General features: G+C 40.3%; 2 protein-coding genes across 6 annotated transcripts in view; one reads left to right on the forward strand and one right to left on the reverse strand.

The window, feature by feature from the left end:
• Window positions 1-554: 554 nt before the first annotated feature.
• TPMT (thiopurine S-methyltransferase) lies at window positions 555-18,555 on the reverse strand. 4 transcript variants are annotated; one of them, XM_042461989.1, is made up of 10 exons: window positions 18,401-18,555; window positions 15,042-15,193; window positions 13,466-13,558; window positions 11,177-11,309; window positions 9,493-9,545; window positions 8,113-8,187; window positions 5,389-5,474; window positions 4,551-4,595; window positions 3,659-3,744; window positions 555-1,035 (listed from the first exon to the last, which is right to left on the reverse strand). In XM_042461989.1, the coding sequence occupies exons 2-10, from the start codon at window positions 15,179-15,181 to the stop codon at window positions 997-999; spliced, it is 750 nt and encodes a 249-aa protein (XP_042317923.1). In that variant the 5' UTR covers window positions 15,182-15,193; window positions 18,401-18,555; the 3' UTR covers window positions 555-996. The 4 variants fall into 4 exon arrangements, with proteins under 4 accessions (XP_042317923.1, XP_042317924.1, XP_042317926.1 ...); XM_042461990.1 differs by having other exon boundaries at window positions 18,362-18,552; XM_042461992.1 differs by lacking the exon at window positions 3,659-3,744.
• KDM1B (lysine demethylase 1B) overlaps window positions 18,548-18,805 on the forward strand; it is a 34,653-nt gene continuing 34,395 nt past the window's right edge. For both annotated transcript variants that reach the window (XM_042461987.1, XM_042461983.1), the window contains exon 1: window positions 18,548-18,666. The gene's annotated coding sequence lies outside the window, so the exon portion shown is untranslated. The remainder of the gene's footprint in view (window positions 18,667-18,805) is intronic.

Raw genomic sequence — 18,805 nt, forward strand, 5'->3', positions numbered from 1 at the left:
AGGTCATGTGAAGTCTTTTCTGTCAAGTTTCTTCATCACTGTTAAGCTGTTGTTTTTTTAAGTCTCTCGAAGGACTTCATGGAAAGTACACTCTTTTTGCAGTTGTTTAACTGTCTGCAGTGCTAAATGAATCGTGGCTACAGAGGCCTTCCATCACAGATTAAAAAGACATTCCCCACACAGGGACTTGGCTAGGGGTGGTTTGGGAGGGTGGGCACCCATTTGCCCCACTTTGGTTACTTATTGGGACAAAGAGACTGGCTATAACTACGTGCTTTGATCCATTAGGATTTTTTAAAAAAATATACTGCAGTTTGGAGCCATTTTACACTTTCTTGTAGTTATCGTTTCCTGAAGTAATGTGCAAAGAGAAGGTACATGTCCTTAAACCAAGGAAGGACTTGTGCATCCCTCCATTTGTTGTTCAGTGGTAATTCTCACTATTCCTCACCTTTGACTATGCTGGCTGGGACTGCTGAGAGTTGCGATCCAACAATATATGGGAAAATATTCAGATACCGATGTCAGGAAGTCACTGAACATAACATCGAGGCTTTTTATTGTTTAATCAACTTTTAATGGAGTATATAATGAAATATAATGAAAACATAAAGAAAACAATACATTTAAAACATAAATCCCAATTACATACACATCTAAATAACTCCACTACTTCTAGCTAATTAAACATTAAACTAAACTACTGACATTCACAAAAATACTAAAAGTTGACTTCCCGCTTTCTTACCTATGGCTTAAATGTAGAGTTAAATTCACTTTGCAAAAATTAAATGAACAACCCCCTCCCACCTTCTAGGCTTTTAATGTGTTTATAGCTCTGCTGAGAGTCTAGCTCCCATGTGACTATTTTTCTCTCTCTCTGTCAGAGGTGTTTCCATTGTAGTTGATCATTACCACAGTTTTATAACTTTTAAAAACTGCTGGCTGGATTTGTTTTCTTCTTCCCCTTTTGGACTGTAAGCCAATGGATAGTAATCATTTTCTGGATTCTGGAACCCTTTGAGGCTGAGAATGCTTTAAGCAAAAATGTGAAGAGCATTAATCCATTTGTGCAAAAACTAGCAACATGATGCAGCTGCCAAGCATTACCTTGCTTGCAGAAATTACTGAGGTGTAATTTTTTCCCACTGCTTAGCCTAAAATTTACCTTCAAAATTTCCTTCACTGATGGTGATTTTCTAGCCCCAATGATAGCTAACAGGGCCTGTCTAGGAATTTCTCAAATGTGTTTGGGGAGCCGATGGTGTCTCAAAACAAATGCAGTTTGTCTGGGTGCCTGCTTGCTTCCTCCTTTTAAACAATACATTTTAAAAAATAAACAGGTAATACAAACATAAAAACATCAAACAAAACCCCAACCTTCAGTATAAACTGTCAGTTGACTTTCCTGTAAAAGAAGCAGACCCTTTGAAATGTACCCTGAACGGGCATATACCCTGAACGGGCATAAGACTCTTCGCTGCCTGAGGCAAATCACAAGATGGCATCTCCCGATTCCACTTAACTGGAGGGACATGTGGAACACTTAAACACTGCTGATGGAACACCGCACCTGAAGGCACTGGGTACTTTAAGAAATGCAGAACATCCAGTGAGATGGCAACTGGATAGAAAGAGGGAGGTAATTCTGGTCTCAGGTAGTGTGCTTGTACAATGGTACGGATGCATGGTGGGGAGGCAAAAAACTGAAACAAAACCCAAGCTTGACACCGTGTAGTGTGGACCGCCTATGGGTGTTCAGTCTGCCTTGGCAAAGGGCCAAGGGGGACATAAGGTTTCCCACCAGGGGGGGGGGGGGGAAATGGGATGAACCCAGTTTTCCTTGTCCACCTGCTCAGCCTCACAGTCTCTAAGGCAAGGTTTGACATGGAGCACCATAGACCTATGATGGTATGTGTGCCCTCTCTGGCATGCAAAGCCATTTATGAGGGCACACAAAGACAGGTAGGTGGGCAGGAAGAAGGGGAACAGGCACGTGCCTGTTCCTCCTCTTCCCACTACCTGCCCAGGCCTTTAGCTGCCTCTCTGGAAGTCCCTCCCCCAGCAAGACCCAGTGCTGGAACATGTTTAAGTTTGGACACTCAAGTCTCTAAAAGATTTGACATCACTGTCATAGGCCATCCAAGTCTGGAAATGAATGTGCCAATCAAATGCTTTCAAGATTAATTCATATTTAATTAATCAAGGTTTTCTGTTTTAGCACTAAATTATAATTTGGAAACAACAGTCAATGGATGAAGATATATAGTAGTTGCATTCTGGGAGGATAGATAAAAGGGCCTTAGTGAAAACTAGAACCACACTGTTTCTCCTCTATGTTTGGCAAATTATATCCCCTTTTAGAAACAGTAAATTAACAAGCACAGCAGGGTATCTAAATCTTCCTTCTCCACTTAATTCAAGGGGGAGGCAATTTCTTTTGCTGTTGCACAGGCTATTTCAGTAGCTGTTTCAGGCTCAGTTAAAGATGGGGTTTTAACCTTTAAACTCCATGCACAACTGCAGTCATTGGGGACTAATTTTCTGCAGCTGGGACCCCTCTGGGGGTACACAGACTGCTGAAAATGTGAAATAAAAAGAAACCCAACCCCTGACTCTACTTCTGGTTTTGAAAAATAGGTGGATTTTTGTTTTTGAAGCTGAACAGGGCAGGGGGCTGCAGCATGTTTAAACACTGAATTGCCTCTCACAGAGGCGATCCTCACAGAGGCCGTCCTGGCCTTTTAGGGAACTGAGAAAAAGAGCAGTCTGAGGATGGAATCTGGAAGGATCAAGGGTCAAAAAACTAGCCTTGGGAGCTACATATGGCTGCAGGTTTGCACTTTATCCAATCCTATTTTAAAACCTCCCTGGTCCAAGATTCCCATGGGACACTCTTTCCCTACATACCCTCCCTTTCCCTTCCTTCATTAAAGATCTGTATTGGATGCTGCATAATTTTTGTAGTTATGCTGACCTCAGCAAGGAGCAGGGCATTTTCAGAAGTGGCCATAGTACTGTGGGATGGAGAATGTTTTGCAGCATATCATTCACAGGTGGTCTGTTGAAACTTATTTTGATGGCTTTCAGAATGGCTGACCATACCTTTCTGTTTAGAAAATATGGAGATAAAATTGGGTGGGCTTAGTATTTAATATGCATCTAGGTTTATTTCCCTCCTTGAATTTATATGTGGTTTTTATTAATAAGGGGAGTGTGAAATTTTGATCTTGTTGGTAAGCTACTTTGGATGTAAGATGGGGCAACATATCCAGTGTGTGGAAGATTTAAGGCTTAACACTGGACCTTCCCTCACTCTAATGACTACACAGCCCAAGAAATACAGCAACATATTTACTGAAAACAGTGAAAAGCTGGGATGGTGCTGGTGAATTTAGTCTTCAAAGTCCATCCCTCCCTTCCTCTCACACATACATGTACACATAGTCACTGATTCTTTGGAAGACAAAGTGATGTTTATATTTTAATTTGCAAAAATATTAATTTAAAACATAGGTAAGTCAAATCAAATGTCTAGAGAATCTTTTAGTGAAAGTCCAAACCATTAAGGTGTTCTGCAATCAAGCTGTTATTCCCTGAGATTATTTTAACAGTTTCAATATTATCCTGGCTATTTTAATGTGAGCATATACAGTACCTCCCAAAAATAATCTAAACCCCATTTCTTTGGTCGATTCGATAAACTGTCAATTTTTTCAAGACACTTAATGTCACAGTATTTGCCTGAAAAAAGAAAATAAGAATGAGATTAAAAGGTTTCTTTCTTTTGCATTTGCATGGATTTATTTTGAAATGGGAAAAGTCTTCTCCTTTGGATACTGATTGATGTACTGATTAAATTAAGATAGCAATATTTAGCTAGAGAGTCAGCAATCTCGCAGTCTCTCAGCTTCAAAGGAGAGCAAAGGCAACCCACCTCTCAACAAATCTTGGCAAGAAAACCTGGTGATAGAGTTGCCATAAATCAGAAGTGACTTGAAGACACACAACAACAATAATATTTTGTTCATGTATAATATTAACTAAGTCATTTTGACATGCCATACCTAGCTTATGTGTAGGTGCACAACTGCAATAATTATAACTGAAAATATTTGGCGTCAATATAAAGGATGTTTGATTTATGGGCTGGCAGGAATCTTAGAAGTTCTGGAGAGACTAAGAATGGATCTAAACCTCTGGATTAAATTACTCGGGCTCAGCACAGAAAATAACCTTGGACAACAAGGTGACAGGATCTGTTTACTAGAGGTGTGGGTTCAGATTTTTTTTCTCTAGCACAAAGCAATCAGCTGTTCTACTTTTTGGAGAAGTAATGATTTCTGAGGGGTTTGATACATTTCTTGTTTCTATTATCAGACTGCACATGCTTCTAAATCCTCCTTAGGAAGTAAATATCTGAACATTGCATTGCAGTCTGTTTTCAGTGGAGGACATGCCAAATTTGTTCCAAGATCACGAGTATGCATTTGATCTGTTAAATGTACTTTGATCAAGATTAAAAGTTTTAGGCTGTTCAGCTGACTCACCATATAAACTTTTCACTTCAGAGTCAGGAACATAGAAGGGTGGACCTGAAAATGCAATGGACAAATCAGATAAGGAGAAGGAGAAATACAGTACCAAACCAGGAATATTACTAAACTGATATTGAAAACGCCAGTGTAGTTGCTTTTTCTCAGTGAGTGCAATGATAAAACCAGATTAATTTTAATTCAGTTTGGTGATGATTCAAGTATACTTCCAAAACTTGATAAGTAGGGTGTGTGTGTGTGTGTGAGTGTGAAAAAGTTGTTAATAGTAAGGAAACTCTCACATGATATTTTGCACTTGGTACCTAAATCCTAACCCTAGTTTTAGGTCTGAACTAAACATTGATGTGTTAACGTGGATTTCTATGATTAATTTTTCTACTAAATAATAGAATCTTCCCTTTTTTGCAACCTGCTTCAAGTGCAGATCCACGAATACATCAATCAGCCATTTATTTGAAGTCTTAATCATTAGTGATTTGGTCTGTTTTAACTATATTTTTTACTGCTGAATTTTATTTTAACTGGACTTTTTATTTGCTATTTTGGGAGTCCAGGGCTAGGCTAAAAAGGCATGGGGAACCTACAATTGAACAAACATAATAAAATGGTAGAAACATACAAATGTGCCAGGATCACAGATCAACATATGGTTTAGAAGCCTGACATGCTTTATCCCTGCTGCTCTGTAATCCCTTGTTGGACTTATCTCATGACCCAGTTTCTTACTTATCTCCAGTCATAAAAGGTCACCTCCTCATGGGAAATCCAGCTGTGTGAGCCAGTATTACATTTTCACAATATACAGATGTGATTTCAACCCAAATATCCTTACCTTTATGTTTGTTTGGATCATATGCACAAGTAATTAGAAGGCAACAACACCTTTTGTTCATCAGAGATAAGATCAACTGGGCATATCTAAAAAGAAAAGTAATCATGGCATCAAACTGATTTGTATACACAAAACATGAAAGTGCATAACTGAAGTGAATAAGATCCTCAGAGTTACACTTAAACAAATCTAATAGAGATAGCATGGCTACAGTACAAGCCTGCACTGATAAACAAACAGTGAGACGTTTCAGGAGAAATTATATCTGGTTTTGGCTCCTTTGGGAAAACACAGTATTAGAAACTTATGTCCTTTTTATAATACTTGATCTACTTGCTGGCTTGGATCCAGTATTGGGAGACATAGAATCATAGAATTGTAGAGTTGGAAGAGACCACAAGGGCCATCCAGTCCAACCCCCTGCCATGCAGGAAATCACAATCAAAGCATCCCCGACAGATGGCCATCCAGCCTCTGTTTGAAGACCTCTAAGGAAGGAGACTCCACTACACTTTGAGGGAGTTTGTTCCACTGAGACAGGTGGACTATAAATAAATAAATAAATGCATTATAAATTTAAATATACAAATAGACTATACGTGAAGGCAAACAGCATATGCAGTCCTGTCAGGCAGCAGATCTGCCATCCCACATAAGTTCCCCAGAGAGCAAGATTCCTGTCCTCACTCTGTCATTGCTAATCATAAAATGGTAATTTTTTAGTAAAGAAGATTCAATGGCACGAAACTGCTGAATTAGAATTTATCAGGCAGCTCAGTACTACCATCTGTGGCTGGAATCAAGGTAACATGTTTTTGTCCCACTACATCTCCTAATTCAGACCATGTGATATAGTGGCTTGAAAGTTGTATTCCAAGAAATCAGTGTTTGAATCCCCGCTTAGCCATGGAAACCTACAGAGTAACCTTAGGCAAGTCACATTCTCTCAGCCGTAAGAGGAAGGCAATGGCAACCATCCTCTGAAGAAATCTTGCCAAGATAACCCTGTAAGAGGGTCACCATAGGTCAGAGTTGTCTTGAAGGCACAGAACAACAAACATATCCCAACTAGCTTACCAATGTTAGATTTGTGATATCAATAGCTTCTGTAACAATGTGGACATACTTATCAGGCAGCCTATATTTCACCCTAACCTCACTGCCTTACACTCACCCACCTCTGCTAACAGGTAAAGATATATTTGTCACCTTGTGATAGCACTTCATGAATCTGGTGAAGTGGACTCTACTACAGGCAAACTTATGTTATGTTAGGCTTTGAGGTGCCACATGACTATTGCTTCTTTTGCTCACAGCTAACACTCAGATCTCTCTTTCTCTGTCTCAAACCATTGTCTCTATGCACACAACAAACCAGCCCCCTATTTTTGGGGAGGGGGAGCGTAAGGGATAAATCACTTTCCCCACGTTCCAGTAAGTTTTTCCTTCCAGACATTTCAGAGAGCTCTCCGCATGTCCCTGAAATATTTGCTCCTGCTAAGTAAGCTTGCCCAGCCACTGTTACAAAATACTCTGATGAACAGCAGAATAGGAAGCAGACATGATCTGACCCATGAGACACTGGGATGTTTTCCTGTACACACCCCTCTGAAAGGAACAATACAGCTCTTATGCAGATTCCATTCATTTTGTTCCATGATAATTAGTGAGTCTGTGTGTGGAGGGGGAAAAGGACATTTCTGGCTTGGGCGCCAAACTGTTGTGTGCCAGCCCAGCATGGTACAAAGGATGGAGGCCTTGTTCTGAGCACAAGAGAAATCTGAACATCTTCTTTACATAACTAGAAAGGACTTGGGGGTCAGCCTTCCCTAGCAGTCACGTTTGGCGGCCCACTGTCACTCTAAGGGGCACAGTCCATAATGATGATGATGTTTTTACTGTTGTATACCTTCAAGTAATTTCTTACTTATGGAGAGCCTAAGGCAAACCTATCATGTTTTCTTTTCTTAGCAAGATTTGTTTATAGAGGATTTGCTCTTGCCTTCTTCTGAGAATGAAAGAGTGTGACTTGCCCACAGTCACCCAGTAGGATTCTATCCCTATGTACTAAAAGCATCTGAACAGTGACTTTCAATGGTTAACAAGTGATTATTGCAGTGTTAATGCATTATAACAGCAAACTATTTATATTTTTAAAAAATAGAAAAAAAATCTGAAATGGTTTCAAGAGTGTAGACCATAGAAAATACAGCCATTTTCTTGAGAAGTCTTTTCCTTCCTGCCCAAGCACCAGAAGTAGTCTGAGTTCTCTCAGCTGAAGACTTCCTTGAGAATCTCTAACAGAGGGGCAACAAAACCACATCCACACCACTCCCACTAACTGATCATTCTCATAATAAAGTGGAATAATACATCTTCACTCAAGATGGCTACTAAATCATAGTGGGATAGGGATTAACGGATTATTTTCAATATGAAAAAAAATCACATTCCCAATGACAGTATAGCAGAACAGTACCAGAAGAACCATGAAATTGTGTGATAAAGCTGAGACAAAAGCATGACCAGACCACAGCTATGATGGTATAACAGCATGGTGTGATAAGGACCTCGGTTATTAAGGAGGCCTGGAGTGGAAGCGGAAGAGTGACTAATGCAAGTTATGTCAAGAAAGGAAATAGCTGTTTTGTTAGAGTCAAGAGGCTTTAGCAATTAACAGAAAAGATTTCAATAGTAACATAAAATATAGTATGGGGTACTGACCGTTTTCTTTCAGAAGGATTAACAGCTACTAGAGATCCCCTGTCCCAAACCCCATCAAACTTGCCAGTAACTGTGCTACAAGGAGAGAAAATGAAGTTTCACATCAGAAATTGTTAAACTGTGACACAGGTCAAACACATATTGCAGAAAAGAAGTATAGGTTTTAAAAATTAATTTGGAGAACACTCTCAATCTGCACGAGGAAGATAATGCTAATGATACAGCAGTGATATCTGTGTAGAGCTGAACAAGAGGTATATTTACTGTATTATGTTGTATGTGAAACAAGTGCTTTTCTCATGCTGTAAGTATGTGGCTCTTGTGTTAAACTCATACAGTACCCTTATTCATGGCATGAACAATACAACATACATTATGTGAACAGTTCGTATTATTTATAAAGTTTAAGATCCAAAGCATTATGAAACATGTAAAGTTGTCCTTAAACAGACAATAACACATGAAATAATAACAAATTAAAATTAATTAAGGGCCTGAATAGACAGGCCAAAATAAAGCTGCTTTGGGCCACTTTGGAAGTTTGCTGTTTAAATGACACATGTGTCCTAAGAGGTCAGAGGCTGTGCCAAAGCCATGCTCCAGTCCTAAGGACTAGAGCGCAGCTTTGGTGCAGCTTTTGGACTCTTAAGATGTGTGTGTCATTTAAGCAGCATTCCTCTAAAGTGACCCTAAGCAGCTTTATTTTGGCCTGTCTGTTCGGGCCCTGAGTTATGAATTAAGCTGAGAATTTGCTAATTAAAAAAGGCAATTACATTTTTTAAAGTAAGGGGAACAATTTCAACATTAAAAATGACTACAGAATTGAGTTAGTAATTAGGTTATTAATCAAATGACACATTATGCTAAAGAGCCAACATTTTGTTTTACCTGTTGGTCCTTTACCAACCTGACTCTCTTGGAGTTTTGCAAACCTACTTCTTGTTTTTGTTTGTGCCTCAGGATGAGGGAATTGATTGGTTTAAGTAAAAAACAAAAACAAAACTAAAACCATTTACTCAAGAGTAGTTCTAGTAAGATGTATTGGATTTAAAGACCTTCTGAAATTAGCAGCCCGACTACTGTACTGCATTTTGACATTAATAATCTCCTTCCCCACCCCATTTCTGAAAATAATTTAGGATCCATATTAAGGAAGCAAACATTTCTTTATAGCTATATAAAAAAACTTCCTTCTTTCACACTGGTAGTGCCACATCAGCTACAAAAAGCAACAATGCTCATAACCAGAATACCAGAAATAAAGCAAATGTTTAACTCTTGCTCCATTTTGAGGGAATATCTTTGGTGGAATCAGCCATGCAGAGTTTAACATCATCATAAACATTATGACTGAAATTAAAAGCACCAGCTTGTTCCTACCTGGTCAAATCATATATACTGCAACAGTATAAAGAAATATTTCCAGAGGTGCTCTACAATGAAAAAAGGGACAGAACTTCAGTTAACATTTTTTAAAATAAAACACTGAAGTAGAAAGTATGATTAGTAAGATTCAGAAAGCATTAAATTAAAGCATTAAATTTTATTTCAGTATTTAAGATGAATATTTGGGGGGGGGGAATCTAATGCAAGGATACTTAACAAAGCATCTGGTTTTAAACACATGAGCTCTCTAATAATCCCCTGAACTCATAGGAACTTCAAAGTGAGAATTCAGCTTAAAACTGTTCAATTAATACTTTTCAAGGCATTTACTTCTACTGTTTGGGGCTTCTATCCATAGTTATCAGTATGAAGTCACTTCTCGGTTCTTGGTGAATGGCTACAAAATTACTGTATTTTACAATCTAAGCCTTTAACATAGGGATTTATCGCACTGGGGGAGAAAAAAGGGAAGCATAGCGTGATCTGGTAAAGATTATCACACAATGTTGCTCGACATTGCAAATATGCCATGATTATCCCATGAATAAAAAGGAATTATAGTGAATAAAAGGTGGTGCTATAATTCCTGTTTATTTACGTGACAATCACGGGATATTTGCAACATTGTGTGATAATCTTTGCCAAATCACGCAATATTGACAGAAGCATCCTGCTATGCTCCCCTCTTTTTTCCCTTGTGATAAACCTGTATGTTAAAGGCTTAGACCAGGGGTAGGCAACCTTTTTGAGCCAGGGGCTGGGTTGCTGTCCCTCAGACAACTGGGGGGGCCGAAGCCAAAAAATAAATAATTAAATAATTTTTTTAAAAATTAATTAAATAAATAAACCGGGGCAAATGTAGGACAAAATTTTCAAATGGAGGAGACATTTTTTTAAAAATGGAGGACACGCAAAAAAAATTGCTGATTTTTAAAAAAAGTTAATATAAATGCATGTTTCGGAGGCTTCTATAGACAATTGCCCCCCCTTGCCCGCCACTTGCCGCCCCTTGCCTTCCACTTGTCCCCCCTTGCCCGCCTCCTCCTGATAGGCCAAAGGCTCAGGCGGCAATCGGCGGCAGGACCGGGCTGGGGCCGGTCCCAAGGCCTTGCCAGGCCGCATTCGGCCCACGGGCCGCAGGTTGCCTACCCCTGGCTTAGACTGTAAAATAATTTTGGCTGAAATGGACTCTTGCTTTATGCATTGTGTACCATACAAAGCAGTTTCCTGTCTTGCAGAGGCACTTCCTGTACACCAGAGATTCTCTATAGCTACTGCTGAATTAGTGGCAACATGGGTTGCAGATTTGGTGCTGGTGCAGCCTCTCACAGGTTTCCAGAGGGTCCAGTGTGTATCCTGGCCTTCTGATGTTATCTAGCGCTGATTTATAATAATCATAGTTTGTGTTAGTGCCCATGTTTTACATGTAAACAGTTGAGAAATATCTCAAATAAATTAAGAAAACATGAAGCCATGGTTAGCACTGACAAAAGGAAGGAAGGAAAGGCTAGTTTCTCTATAGAGTGGAGTAACTGAGCACATATTTGTGAACCTGTTTGTTGATTTGCAAATATGGTTTGCAGGTGCCAAAATGACATTGCTTTGAGTCACTGATAATCAAATGTGCTTAGTTACACACATACATTTTCTTCAAGAAAATGAAGAGCCTAACACAAACCTTAAATAATTTAGCTCCAGGGATCTCTGGAATTGTTTCTTCTGTAAAGGAAAGGTTTTGGTCAGTAAAAAACTCCTTCAGTGCACTTTCACTGATTTCCACACCAGTGACATGGTGACCAAGGTCAGCTAACCTATGTGTAACAACAAAAGACAGTCTGATTATTTATGCTTTATTACTGTGTCTTCTAAAAACAATTTAAAAAATAATCAAAATTCATTTAGTTAGCCACAGGCTTGGCTCCTCCTCAATAATGTGTCTGAGAACTGGCAAGATATGCACAAAAACTCAGAAAAAAGGTGACTGTTGTTTTTAAATAATGTAAAATAGCTTTGGGAATGGGGAATTTCAAGTCAAGAAAAAGGAAGGACAGGAAGAGATGCCTAACTTTTTACTGACCAAAGCTGCTCAGCTACAATTGATTTTCGTGACTTTTATCCATGGCATTAAAAGTATAAGATGCATCTTCTGTTTTAAAATGGTGCTGGGGTTCCTTTTGCCTACCATATGTAGCTGGCCTCCAGAGAACCAAGAAAATGAAGGCAATACTGCATAAATTTACAGTTGTGAAAAGACATTAAGGAGACTGAGGACCAAAACACGCTGCAGAAATAATCCAGTTTGAGACCGCTTTAACTGCCTTGGCTGAATGCTGGGGAATCCTGGGAACTGTAGTTTTGTGAGACATTGAGACTTCTCTGCCAGAGCGCTCTGGTATAACAATAAACTACAGTTCCCAGAATTCCCTAGCACTGAGCCAGGGCAGTTAAAGCAGTCTCAAACTGGATTATTTCTGCAGAGTGTTTTGGACCTGACAATCTTAAACAAGGAGATTCATCCAAGTTGACTATGGGCCAGAACAGACCAACAAGAAGGGGCGGCTTGAAGCCACACCACTAAAGAAAGATTGGGGGCCATGGCAAACACACACCACAGCCCAATACACCTTGAACCTGGCCCAAAAAGGAGCAGAAAAGATCTGCTCTGTTTGGGCCAGGAAAGAAGAGCCTTCCTTGGCCCTGCTGCAGCCCAAAGCTGGCTTCAAGATGTTCTGACAGTGTGCAGCATCTAAATGCCACACCTCCGAAGCATCTTGAAGCTGCCCACATCTGGGCGGCTGCCTGACTTTAAGGTGGCATGGAAGCACGCAGTATATAAACGCTGCACTCCCAGGCCACCCAGACAGCAGCTTTAAATGGCTGTCTGTTCTCGTCCTATGTGGAAATAAGGTTCCATGTGTTCAAGGATACAGTGGTGTGGTTGAGTGGTGGTGTCATCTTTGAAAATGAAATCTGGCTAGATGATTGCCTGTTACATTTTAAAAGCCATTCCTGCGACTAAACCAGGCCAGATCTTGGAGCTTTGGTAACAAGTGGATGTGTGATAAAGTGTGGATACTTTTACCTTAACCCCAACACTACAGATATTCTTTCTAAATCTGTTTTTCTTGTTTTTTCAAATATGAAGCAAGACACAGGCCAAGCTGCCCTAGTTTCTGTGACTTCTAACTAACAAATGAGGCATGAAAATATGCTCTGTGTTGCAAATGTGATGGTGAACACAGTGCATATTATTGTCAAATATCTCCATACCTATTTGCATATGGATAAACTGAATAGTCATGAACTGTAATATTAAGCAATACTTACACTTACAGTTTTCAGTATGTCAGTTATTCTCAACACTAGATGCCTCCCTTCTATACTGTTGTATCTCTTTCAGCTAATTTCAAGTCTGGCCAAATATTACAGCTTTTATGCATCTCCCATTTATTTCAGTGGGAACTATACAGAAGACTACCCCTGTGGATTGTGTTTAAAGAGTCCATCAGATTCAGTAATGAGGCATTTCCAACTGAAATGTTCAAGCCTTCTTCAATCAAGTACAATGTGTACGTTTTGGATTACAAATCACATTAGCCCCAGCCAGGAAGGCGCATAGTCAGGGGTAGTAGGCACTGTAGTCCAACACATCTGGAGGGGTACCAGGTTTGGCAAGTCTAGTTTAATCTTCAGAACTGAGAAGAATTCAGCCATAAATAAGTGATCATGGTTACTTTTCAGAAAGACACAGCAAAGTGGTGTCTGGTAAATACCTCATGAGAATGTTTGCAGTACAAAGTACATCTGCATGAGACAGCAATCTTACACAATCTCTTTTTTCATGTTTTTTACATCTGCCTGTGGTTTATAGACTCACACCCACAGAGCTGTAAAGCTATGTCAAAATAAAGTGTAGCACTGTGATTGTTCATTTCCCCTATTTCATTTCAATGAAACATGCACTTACCATTTCATTTCAATGGTTTTACCACAAAGTGGAAAAAATATTTTCAGTCCACTCCTGCCGCTCAGAAGGAGATCCAGATACTTCCTGAGAAGACTGCAGAAGAAGACAACTTTACTGACTGTAAACAGTATAACTGAGGTCCAAAACACATTGCAGAAATAATCCAGTTTGAGACCACTTAAATGCCCTAGCTCAATGTTAGGGAATTTTGGGAACTGTAGTTTTGTGAGACATTTAGTGCTGGTGCTACAATAAACTACAGTTCCCAGGATTCCATAGCACTGAGCCAGAGCAGTTAAAGCAATCACAAACTGGATTATTTCTGCAATGTTTTTTGGACCTGGGTTTTACTGTTTAGTTCTATAAGCATGATATCATTTGGCAAATCGGCATAACTCACTGAACTATTGAGACTACACTGGTATTTCAAAGCGATTTTAAATACACAGACATACCCAAAACAACTGTGTAGTTGGTGACAATATAAGATTATACATTCTAACTTGGACAATTTTGCCTTAAACGAAAAGAGAGCTGAGAAAAAGTGCTGGGGAATCTGTTCTTCACATTATCAAAGAAGTATCCATATTACTCTCGTGCAGAATAAAAAGAAGGGAGGGAGGAGGGGGGGGGGGGGGAAAGAAATGTCACATCAGAAGAAGTGGGTTTATATCCACAAAAGCTCATGCAAAAATAAAAAACAGTCTTAGAAGTGCTGCTACATTCCTTTCTTTCCCCCTTCTACCCCCTTCCTCAAATTTCCAAGTGATACAAGTGACTGGAAACAAATGTACTAAGGACAGCCATCTTCTTGTGCCACACCTTTGAATTCCTACAAAGTTCTTGCTGGCCACTGTTGCAAGAGAATAGCTTGACTATACGGACATTTAGTTTGCTCTAGCCATAAAGTTCTATGTGTGAAGCAACCTCTAATTAAACAGCATGGAGATTTTCATTCCTTTTCCCACAAAGATAAAAAGACTGGAAGCATGCTTTCTGTAAAATAAATAAATGCAAGCTCATTGTCACAATTTAGCAGCAGCTCGCAGCTATATGTTTACATTTAGAGACACTTTCATAGCCATCAGTGTTCCACAGTACACTTATGATCACACTGGTGGATTACAGCTCCCATAATCTCTTATCATTGATTATACTGGTGAGGACTTCTGGGAGTTGCAATCCAACAATATATGGAGAGCAACATGTTTGTCACCTCTGGCTCACAATGCTGCCACTTTATAGTAATTTGATTGTGCAGAATTTTCTCTGTCCCATTCTTCACAATTTATACAAATCCAGGTCATAAAGAACTTGTACATGCATAGCCATTTATTTTGGCAGCCATTAATTTAGGGCGATTAATTCAAATCTGCTTCTTTGCCTTCTAGAATCATAGGAAGCTTTACAAATCTAAATATCAATATTCTCCACCTGAGGGTTTGGGCTATAATCATAACCCATAGGCAGCCTGGCTTTTGACTAAACTGGCTAGGGATGACAGAAGTTATAATCCAATACTTATGGATGGCACCAGATGAGAGGCTGTGCATTTGTAGAACACAAAAATACATACGGATGTCGTTCTTCGTTATGAAACCCAATATTTTTTGTCTGCCATTTTTGGAGCCATTCTTCTTCAGTTACCACTCGGTCTTTTTGTATCTTGGCTTCATCACATTTGTCATCTCCAGATGGAGCTGGGGAATTTTCCATGGCCTGGGAAACCTTTGTACAGAGAAAAATGTCCCACAGCTACTTGTGAATCAAACAGTTAAAATTCCTACATTGTCATTATGTTTTTGCCACACCTTGTCTTCTGTTTGAATTCAGTAGTTTATGGCAATATTTGTACCTATAGTTTTCTCATGTGTTAAGTAGGCCTGACCTTACCTCCTGTGCCAGGAGACAGAATGCTAGCTACACCATAGCGGAGGAGCTATCAGCTGAAGTTATACACTTCTGCATGGGAGTGACTGTGTGCTCCCTGGTTGTATTGATGGATGTATGCACACACACTCTGCACGAGAGTAGAAGCTGTATGCATATGGGCCTCCACAGTGGTGATATTGCTCCTTTAAAGGCAGATGCTGAGGATGAGGCAATGTACAGTAATGTGAAATTGGAGTCAGGATTACCTGACACCACTCCACTGTGTGTTGGGCTGTGTTTGGGTTAATGTATACCCAAAAAAAGGGCCCATGTCTACTTCCAAATGCAGTACAATGCCAACCACTGTACAGTTTGTTTTTGGGCATAATTCAAAGTGCTGGTTATGACCCATAAAGGCCTATATGACTCTGGTCCAGGCTATTTGGCAGACCATATCTCCCTGTATGAGCCGGCCTGGGCTCTGAGATCTTCAGTAGAGGTCCTTCTTTCATTCCCACCACCATCACAAGCACAGTCGGTTAGGACATAAGACAGGGCCTTCTCTGTGCCTGCCCCTAGACTGTGGAACTCTTTTCCCAGGGAGACCAGAATGGTCCCCTCTTTGTTTCCTTTTCCTGGCATGCTAAGACCGTCCTGTTCAGACAGGTGTTTAAAACAGAAAGTTTTAAAAGAATGTCCTAGGGGTGTTGCATTGTTTTAAATTGTATGATTTTTCAGTGCTTTTATCTTTTTTAACTGAATTCTATTTTTAAACAATTGATCTGTTTTAACAGAGTAATATAGTCGCCCCTCCTTTCTCGTGGACTTGACGTCCACGGTCTTGAATATTCACAGAGGACTTCCATCATTATCAAAGGGGCATGCCCCCACAGTGCAACCCTTTGTGCACCTGTTGGGCATGCGCCCCATTCAAGCCTATGGGGCTTGAATATAGGTGAGACTCCATTTTCACAGGAGGTGGTCCCCTGCGAATGGATCCCCCACAAAAATGGAAGGCTGGATGTAGTTTAATTTCATTTTAATTGTCAGTTTTGGAAGTTTTTAATTGTACTTTGTTTTTAGATTGTAAGCCACTTTGAGTCCCAGTTTTAGAGGAAAAGTGGAGTACAAATAACCATAATAACAGCAACAACAACTGAATAACAAAATCATAGAGCTGGAAGAGCTTCATGGGCCATTAAGTCTAACCAGCTGAGATACAGCTTTCTACCACAACAGTTTCTTTCCAACTATGCTGACATTAATATAACTAACTGGAATTCCTGTGGAGTCAAAACAACTAAGTAAGTTTTGGAATATAGAGGTTGCAACAGCTCCCTTAATATGATCTACCTCACAGGGTTGCTGTGAGGTTAAAGTAGGAAGAAGAAGAGCCAGGTATGCTGTTACTCAAGGAAGGGAGGGAAATAAATGTAACTGCTAAAGATTCCTCACTTGAGGATAAAAACCCACTGGATGACCTTGGACAAGTCACACACTCTCAGCCTCAGAGGAGGGCAATGGCAAACCCCCTCTCATGAAACTTGCCACGTGTAGAAATGAATCATGAAATGAAACAGGACAGACAACTTTTTTTGTATCACTACACATCAAGTGTAAAGGCATATCATTAAATACCAAAATAAGAATCAACCAATTTCCAGTTTCTACGTACTGTACAGGTTGTGAAAGCTGGACAGTGCTGAAAGCTGATAGGAAGAAAATCAGTTCATTTGAAATGTGGGGCTGGAGGAGAGTCCTACAGAGACCACGAACTGCTATATATGGTGTGTGTATATGTGTGTACACACCCACACTCATACACATGCACACACAGAGTACTTCTTTCCATGGTAGGAGAATACAAACACACAAATAATATATATATATATTGTGTGTATATATGTGTGTGTATATGTGTGTATGCACACAAACACACATGCATGCACACACAGAGTACTCCTTTCCATGGTAGGAGAAAATATATATACACAGCTGCCTAAATGGCGATTCCAAGACTATCACACCCAATTGTCTTTCTTCAAACCTTTTATACATTCAAAAATACAAGCATAGCTTAAGCAACATCTCTTTTGGTTTAGTTTTTAACAATTCTTAATAATTCCCCAGAACCAGTTTATTGGCTCATTCCTGTCTTCCTGGCAAGTTTCCACAGTTCTGGTTAATCTTTCACAATCCCCATTGTTCCTCCTATCTCTAGTTTGGATTGCTTGGCCATGCTATGCTGTAACCATTAAGCTGCTGCTCAACTGTTCTATAGCCTTTCCAGGTGGCTGTCCCTCTCTCTCTCACACACACACACACACAAATAATATATATATTATGTATATATTTGTGTGTATATGTGTGTATGCACACACACACATGCACGCACACACAGAGTACTCCTTTCCATGCTAGGAGAATATATATGTACACACACACACACACAAATAATATAAATATATATTGTGTGTATTTATATATATGTGTGTGTGTGTGTATGTGTGTGTACACACACAGAGAGTACTCCTTTCCATGGTAGGAGAAAATATATATACACACACGCATGCATTCACACACAGAGTATACCTTTCCACGGTAGGAGAATACAGTACATATAGTATATATGTGTGTACACACACATGTGTATGCATGCACAGAGTACTCCTTTCCAGGATGAGAGAATACATTCTCTCTCTCTCTATATATATATATATACTGTATATGAACTAGTATGTAGAGAGGTCTTGTAGCACCTTTGAGACGCCTCCCTGGAAGAAAGAACTGGGCAGCCTGAGCTTTGCTAGACTGAAGTCTGCTTCCTCAGATGCCTTTGTGAGCAGGGGATCCAATGCGCCTAGGAAAGCTGATGCTGCCAAGCTCTCTCTTCCTTTTCCGTGTGTCTCCAAGGCCTCTCTTCCTACAACCAACCAGGGCTATACCTTTGAAAGTATACAGTATCATGAATGGAGAGCCTGCCCCTAAAGGAGCCCCTCTTACAAGAAGTCCCTTGAGCCTCACCTACCACCAGGCCCCTCTTCCAATGGAGAGAAAAGTCACCTGAAGGCAGAAGGGTCAAGGAGCGCCTGCTTGGCTGCAGAGCGTCAGGAAGGAGGCCTGGGCTGTTTTCCTCCTCCTCCTCCCTCCGCCGGGCGCTTTCCTCTGCTGCGCCTGCTGCCTGCCTCCTCCTTCCAGAGAGGCTCCACCCGCTTTGGCCGGCGGAAGGAGGAGGGAAGGTGGGGCTGAGAGAGGAAGGCCAGGGCTGGAGGCTGGCGCTTCCGCCCAGGAGGAGCCCAAGGAGCAGCCCTTTCTCTTGGGCTGAGGAGGTAAGGCTGCCTTGCTCCCCTCCCGCTACTGCTAAGCCCTGCAGCACCCCCAAGGCACCAAACAGGCAGCCCTTTCTTCATTACTCTTCTTGTAAATGTCTCATTTGAAATGGCCACTGGGTTCTTCTCCATCAGCCAG

This window comes from Sceloporus undulatus, chromosome 4 (genome assembly GCF_019175285.1).
Source record: "Sceloporus undulatus isolate JIND9_A2432 ecotype Alabama chromosome 4, SceUnd_v1.1, whole genome shotgun sequence".
NCBI lineage: Eukaryota > Metazoa > Chordata > Lepidosauria > Squamata > Phrynosomatidae > Sceloporus > Sceloporus undulatus.

What these genes read in the sequence shown, in the direction of transcription:
- TPMT (XM_042461989.1), bottom strand. Translation starts at nt 15,181, where the DNA reads ATGGAAAATTCCCCAGCTCCATCTGGAGATGACAAATGTGATGAAGCC. An exon ending in AATCCTTCTGAAAGAAAACG is followed by an intron (nt 5,475 to 8,112) that starts GTCAGTACCCCA and finishes TTTTCTTTTTAG; the next exon opens with ATATGCCCAGTTGATCTTAT. An exon ending in TGATCCAAACAAACATAAAG is followed by an intron (nt 4,596 to 5,388) that starts GTAAGGATATTT and finishes TTGCATTTTCAG; the next exon opens with GTCCACCCTTCTATGTTCCT.